Below are 7,855 nucleotides of genomic sequence, written 5' to 3' on the forward strand. Positions count from 1 at the left end.
CTTCTTGAGAAACCCCTTGCCTTGCCAAAGTACCCAAACTTGCGGTCTTTGCACTTGATCACTTGACTACTTATATGACATATTATATTTCCTGTATTTTGCCAAAGTGTTCAAGTGAGGATGAAGACCACAAGTGCGTGTATAACTTTTCATTACCTTATAGGACACACTTTAATTTCTGGTGTTTCTAATTAAGTGATAAAAAGCAGTTGCAAATGATGTACAAAATAAATATACGCTACTCACCTTTGCACTATTAAAACATGTAGTACTTTGTTTTACTACCAAATTATATGTAATATCTAATTATAATTAATATTTAACTTACATTGCAACGTTTTCAGTGACCTCTTGCAATCTCTGCAAGAAGTCTTGCGATTTATTTCCACAACAAGATGCATGATGGGATACACTAAGTCTCGAATACTGCACTGGAGCAGTGTGGATTCAGTGTGTGTTAAAGGCACTGCGCTTTAGCGCTGTTAAGATCTGAACAGTCATGCACACTTAGTTCCTGTCGTGTGCACATTCTTTCAAGTGGCCAAGACCGCAAGTGTGGGTGTTAGGACAAGGCACCTGATTCTAAAGCAGGGTTGCCCAGTCCTGTTCCTTGAGATCTTTCTTCCTGGAAATTTCAGTTTCAACCCTGATCAAACACACCTAAAACCACCTAAATAAGAACTTCAGGAGCACATTGTGGAGCAAAGCGGAAACTGACAACATGGCAGACAAGACAGAGCAGGTTACTTTGGGTATAAAACAAAGTCTCAGCTTTAAAATTCTGTCTTTTTTTAAGGAATTTAAACAATACCATTTTGTGGCTTTTTAATGTGTCGTGACAGATCGCTGTAGCGCCTCAGTTAAAGCGGCACATGAACCAGTCATCTCTTCTGTTCTTATTAGAAATAAACATGAATGAACATCAGAAGGCATTTTGTTTCAACCATGTAAAGATATCAGTGCACTCCATTTTTAAAAAAATATATATAAATTCGCAGACGTTAATCGACTCTCCTGACTGGTTTGTTTGTCAGACAAAAATGGCAGATTCGCCGTTATGATTGGTCAGATTGCCTGTCAAGGGTCAATTAAACACACAAGCTCGTCGAGATCTTCAGAATCACTTGATCAAGGTTTGAACCAAACTCTGCAAGGCAGTGGCCCTCCAGGACCAGATTTGGGGAACCCTGCTGCAGACGCTATACAGCTACATTAGTAAAACTTTAAAGCCTAAAGTATACTTTGGCCATCCACGTTCTGCAAGACTGTCTACGTGACACAATTTAAGTCATCAGAAGTGTCCGTGGACACCTGTGCATACCAATTTTTTTTGTCCACATACAACAGTGTGGGCATGTAAATGTTGAGACAGAACGAGCCCATAGGTGGTACTGCGCATGTGTTCAAATCATCCGCTGTTGAGTATACTTTGAAAGCTGTGTGGACAAGGCTGAGCACAAGACGAAGTGGAACGTGGAAAGCAGTATACCCGTGCCTTAAGGCATCTTAGCCATGCAGGGTTTAAAAAGTCGCTCAGAGATTTGAAAATGGTTGGGTATAAGAATTGTATTTGATCATTTGCATACTGTGAAACTGCATTTTCAGCATACTGTAGATAATCCCTACAGGTTCCTTCCACCAACACTTACCATTACAAGCTTAATCTGTTTTTTTTATTAAGATCTTTAAGATTTGTGGCTTCCTTCAAGAACTGGTCAGCTTTCCTGAGCTTCTCCATTGCAGCAGAGAGCAAGAATTCTGGACTCGAGTCCCCCTTCATTTCAGTCTCACCACTCTGTGCAGTCGCGATTGCGTTCAGTAGCTCTCCAGTCTCTTTGATCTCAGACGACACTTTGCTTTGCAAGTCCATTACATCATTTCCTTCTGGTTTAATTGGTATCTTCTTTCCATTGCTCTCCATTTTCTCTGCATTCTCCACAAGGAGGTCACCTAAGGATGCGGAGCGAGCATTGGAGGAAAGCTTGAGAGGCATGGTGAGGTCCAGGGACGTGTTGGCACATTGGCTTGGGATTGGATGTGCACTGAGGACTGAGGTCTTTGAGGTGGTGGACGGGGTTTCTAGCGATGGCTCATCCAAACTCTCAGCTTTGCTGTTGGATGGTTCTAGATCATCCTCGCTGGTTTCCAAATCTAGTCCCTGGGAGCTTCCTTTAAGCTTTGTGGAAGATGGCGTAACTTGGTCACCAGTCTCAGACTCCTCTCCTGAGTGCTGGCCACTGTCTAAAGACTTCTCCTCCAAATCTTCACTTGACACATCACCAGCTGGCTCAGTTTTGGGTTCGGGAATCGTCAATTTAACGTCAACTGTTTTCGAAGATGAAGTGGTGATGACCATTGGGTCACTTTGTGTGGGAGTGTCCTCTTTCTTGGCAGGTGCCTTAATTGGGTTCTTCTTGGGTGGAGCAGGGGGCCCGGGGCTCTTTTTTACAGATTCAGGGGTTGAAAGTGGAGTAAGATTAAGTTGGGGATGTTCTAGTGAGGTTTCCACTTCTCCAATGGTATCAGAGGTTTTCTTTGAGTTTTGCACTTCTTGCTCAGCACTCGGTTCTTTTGATGGTTTAATTGGTGAATCCCACATCACTACTTGTGGTTTCATGACCTTTGTGGAGAGAACAAAGGTCTCTACTTCTAACTTATCCAGGTCTTCTTTCTCATTTGATACTCCATCTGCCTTGGTACCTTCTCCGTCAACCACCTTATTTTTCTCTTTTTCCTCTATTGTGATTGTAGCTGGTGTTACTGGTTGGGTAGGCTTCATATTTTTGGAAGGAGGAGTAGGGGGCTGGATGCTCTTGGTGGAAGGGGTTGGTTCGGAAGAGTCCTCCACTTTACTATCCAAGGTATTCTTCTCAACAGCAGCCCCTTCAACAGAGATGCAAGGCTTAGACTCTTTTGATGGAGGCATCAGTGGCATTGTCTTCTTTTGAGCTGCAGTTTCCTCATTTTTGGGCTCATCCTCTTTTTGAGTTTTGTTGGGTTTGTTGTCTTTTGATGGCGGCATGGGCGGCTTTATAACTTTCTTTTGGGATGTGGAATCCTCATCAGTGTCCTCCTCTGGGATGTTGTTCACCACCTCAGATGGTTTAGAAGTTTCGGTTTGTTTATCCTTTGCTGTGTTCATGCCTTGTGTTCCATTCAGCACGATAACTTCACCATCAAGGTCCAGTCTTAATATTCCATCACTTGAAACATTTGCAACCTGTAACAATAGGCCGAATATTACATTTAGAGAATATTTCTGGCTTGTTGTTTTCAGTGATTTAATGTAAGTATTAATTTGATCAAAAGTGACAGCAAAGACTTTTACATTGTTAGAAAGGATTTTATTTCTAATAAATGCTGTTTGTTTGGACTTTTTATTCATCAAATATTTCTATACAAATGATCACCTTTTCAACAAATTAAACATCACAACTCTTTTCAACATTGATAAGAAATGTTATGTGATTTGACATTGTCAACTGTAATGATGCTGAAAATTCAGGTATGCATTAAAGTTTTTTTTTAAATTATTAAATCAGAAAAGAGATGATTTAAATTATAATAATATTTCACAATGTTACTGTTTTACTGCATTTTTGAGCAAATAAATGCTCATGATAGACCTGTTACAAAAACTTACTCTCAATACTGCATATTTAATATTTTCTTTATTACCTTTTCTATCATCGAACACTCATTTAAAACACTAATGATTTCATACTACTCTTAAATGAAAAATTTGGCATATAAAAAAATTAATATCCATTTCCATACTGTACATTATAAAGTTGGGATGGCTAAATTCACTTATTTATATTTCAGTTTGTTATTTTATTTTTTGACACATAAGTATAGAATTTTAACATCAGCTTTAGTCAGAGATTGTCTGTTCTGCAACAGGAATGATAAAGTATTTTTTGTACGTCTGAAATTATTATATCATACCTCCTTCATGTGTATCCTTGTTGGCGGCCTTCTTCCACGGTTCCCCTTCGGTCGGTTCCGAGTGACATGATCTAAAGAGCAGCTTTCATCAACTTTTACCTGATATTTAAAGCATAAAAAATAAGAATATTTAACTATATCTATGTTCATTCATGCAACACCATATTTATTCAGGAAGATCACAGAGAAAGGAATAATAAATTCTGTGCTCATTATCATACTTTTTAATTCATATATGGCTATTGTAAATATTTTTATTTTCAGTCATGGTGCTATTTGTGCACGTGTGTCTTAAAAAAAAAATCACAGTAAAATTTTACAGGTGAACAATAAACAGTACCTCATCAAAAATTTTGTTCTTTGCCTTGTCGATTCCTTCACTGAGTGCCTTGATCCAGGCTTCTTTCTCTTCAGGAGTTTGTGCCTGAAGTTTGACATCTTGGACCTAAAATGAACATAAACTTATATGAAGTCATAGAAACTATTATACCATGAATAAACATGAATAAAACACTGAAAAAAAAAAGACAGATTCAGTTGCACATGCTAATCCTAGTTTGCTTTTCTGTACGAAATAAAATTAGGAATTAACCCGAGCTGGATCAAGCATCTAGTATTATGTTGGATCACAAACATTACCCTTTAGACCACATTTGAACAAATACATTCAGTGCAGTATAAAGAGTTCATTAAAGATCCAGTTTCAGTTTTGAAACTTCATTAAAATGAAACAGGAAAATACAAAGTGTATGTCTGTATGATGTCCCATTGTTCAGTTAGGTTAATATAAATTGTGTCTAGCATCCTGTATATTGCCAGACTCAGCATGAGTCTCCGAAGTGCACTTCCCCCTAAAAAAGAAAAAGAAAAAAGGAAAGATATGTTCTTAGAGTAGGGTGCGTCTAAAATATTTGTGAAACAGGAGAGTTTGGAATCTCTTAAATCTTTAAACTCTTTTCAAGAACTACAGTATGTGGGGTTTAGCTATAAAATAAAACACTAGGCAGTGTTGTCTGACTCATACAGCTGGCTGGTCACAGTATTCAGGAGAGGAAAAAGTGACAAGCTGGTCTGGTTGATCTTCACACACACACATTTTCTCCTCTAGAGAAGTCTCTTGACATCTGCTGAGCTCTTTGCAGTTTGCCAAGGCTTTGCTCTCGTCATCTGTTAGTAATAATGCATATTTCGCCTGTTAGGTATCTTCCGCATTTCTCAAGTCCTCCCCCCACCTCCAAGACTCTAGATTCAGTGTTATAATGTACAGTAAACAATAAATATATATAGACTATTCAAAGGAACTATACTTCCCAAGTAAAAAATAAATTAGGTTGTAATAGATATTAGCTCATGGAGCAGTATGACACAATGTGTGTGTGTGTGTGTGTGTGTGTGTGTGTGTGTGTGTGTGTGTGTCCAAAAGTTATGACATATCATGTGCAATATAGTACACACACGCACTCCTCAGGATGAAGTCATCATTTACCATCAACTGTAATGCGTCAGGAAACAAGGGTTTGACGGGTAAAACAATCCAACAGTTTACAAGCTTAAAGTGAAGCTAATCTCAAAAATATTTAACCCCAGAACAAGACACTGAATGCTTGTACATTTTCTAAAAGTGCAACGCCCTTAAAACTGTCTCTGGGTCAATGACATGAGGCTCTTTATAACGTGTCTATTAATTTTCAAACATACATTAAAAATGCAGTTCATACAGACAATGACTTCAATACACCTCTTCTATTATTAATATGCTTTCAATTTTTTTTAACTAAAATGCATTTCTGTGGAGCTTAACATCAAAGATTATATGTTGGTGAAACCATCTGGAACTGCCATTAAAAGATGGAAATAAAAACAATCATTATTTATTTAAAAATACAAGTTTTAAATCATTCTTATTATACTCCTGCCTGTGTGTCAAGATCAGTAATCCATTAAAAATATCATTATGACATTGTGGTAATGAGAGTGCTTGTGGTTGTCAGATCTCAGATGGATAACAACTAGAAAATGCACAACATTTTATTCAGGATTCAAAAATGCTTGATATTCGACAACAGATACCTATATATTAAAATAGAAAAATAAAAGCTGATACAAATATATTAATAGTAATATAATAGTATATAGTATAAACACTTAAATAAAATAATATTTTTTCTTATTTTACTTGTCATTTTTAGAGTCATCAATTCAAAACATTCTTTAAAAAAAATCAACAACCAATATTAAAACAAAGATAACATTTAAAAAAAAAGTGTTTTCCTTTTATCGTCTCAAACATCTTTATTCATCAGTGACTATAGTTTGACACTGTACATATGGTCTACAGAGGAAAATCCACTTTTCACTAGAAAGTGTAAAAAAATGGTATGTGGCTGTTTTGATATACCACAAGCATTTGCCTAGTTATACAGAAAATCTTGCCTCTGCATTTTTGAATATATAAACACTAGGACAAGAAATGATACCTAGCTAAAGGTTGTTTTGTGTTTCACATTATGACTGTGTCAACATCTTTTTAACCTTGATTAAAGGCAAAAAAGTCAGCAGCATTTTTAAACCTGGGTTGTTAAACCTATACTGAAGTACAATGCCAAAGGTTTATATCATGAATTACCAACTCATGATAAAGTTTGAACAATGTGAAAAATAACCCTGGGTGAAGACATTTACAGGATGTTTATCATGTTATCTCAAATTTTATACAAGTGTTGCGATATTTGTCACCAAGCATAAAGGCAAAACACCACTCATGCAACAGGCGACCTTTCGCACGCGCACACACACACACACACACACGTTCTGCCATAATTTAAAGCAACATTGAAAGCCATGAAGTGTCACAGAGCATGAGGCAGGAGTAACTGGCTCATCATTGGTCATGTGTCTGTTCAGATATGTGTCTGATTCATTAGACTCAGTACAATGAGCTAGTGTGCCTCTAGTGCATGCCATATTGAACTACTGACATCACGACTACAAGCCAGCCAATGACGACTGTGCATTGCATTGTCATCCTAATGTGAGCCACTCTTTATGTCACACACAAAGGGAATGGTAGACTGATATATTTGACGTGGTACAACACTGAAATGTTAATTATTACCTTGTTACCACACTTGGGGCTTCGTATTAGTACCAGTCTGTGTTTCTTCTTGAAAGGACTCTTTAACTCGTGGCAAGTGTGGTAGTTGTCCAAGTCCAGTTTCTCCAGGCATGTTTTCAATTCCTGCACGAAAGGGAAAAATTTTCTTTATTGTAAAATAATAAACCAGAGGAAAACTGTATTGTACAAAGGTTGTTCAGTGGAGTTTAGTTGTTTTATTTAAAGAGAATATTGAGAATTTTAAAGAGAAAATTCTGTCATCATTTACATACATATTGTTTCACACCTGTGACTTTCTTTCTTCCATGGAAACCAAAAGAATATAGTTCGCAGAATGTTCATACTGCATAAGCACTGAAATATTCACTGACTTGTGCACTACATTGCAAATTTTTGAGATTATGTTATACAGATGAAGAAGAGTCATTTAGATTTAAAAAGACAGAATTTTCATTTATTGCTATTATCTTTGTCTCAGATGCAAAGTTATTATCGTTAAATAAAATTAAACTCACACTGTTAAAAGCGTTGTTGTTAACTGAAATAAAATGTAGCATAAACATTGGATGGAAAACAAACTTACTGAAAATAAGGAATGTTGACTGTGCACCTAAATGTAATCATTTTAAGCAGTGACAATAAAAAAAAATTAAACAATTAAAAAATAATACAATTTTACAAAAGCACATAAAATGCATAACATTTTAATTACAATTATTAAAAAAATAAAATATAAAAACTTATTCTAAATATATTCAGCCTGTCTTGTTGGCTGAAGCCAACACTGCAAAA

The 7,855-nt window shown here is 36.5% G+C and overlaps 1 protein-coding gene across 1 annotated transcript in view; it reads right to left on the reverse strand.

Moving 5' to 3' along the window:
- Positions 1-359: 359 nt before the first annotated feature.
- LOC132117749 (pleckstrin homology domain-containing family O member 2-like) overlaps positions 360-7,855 on the reverse strand; it is a 16,820-nt gene continuing 9,324 nt past the window's right edge. The window contains exons 3-6 of the mRNA XM_059527065.1: positions 7,064-7,186; positions 4,289-4,393; positions 3,949-4,047; positions 360-3,220 (exon numbers count right to left, since the gene is read on the reverse strand). Coding sequence (XP_059383048.1) covers positions 1,652-3,220; positions 3,949-4,047; positions 4,289-4,393; positions 7,064-7,186 — 1,896 coding nt within the window. The 3' untranslated portion in view covers positions 360-1,651. The remainder of the gene's footprint in view (positions 3,221-3,948; positions 4,048-4,288; positions 4,394-7,063; positions 7,187-7,855) is intronic.

Source organism: Carassius carassius, chromosome 3 (assembly GCF_963082965.1).
Source record: "Carassius carassius chromosome 3, fCarCar2.1, whole genome shotgun sequence".
Taxonomy (NCBI): domain Eukaryota; kingdom Metazoa; phylum Chordata; class Actinopteri; order Cypriniformes; family Cyprinidae; genus Carassius; species Carassius carassius.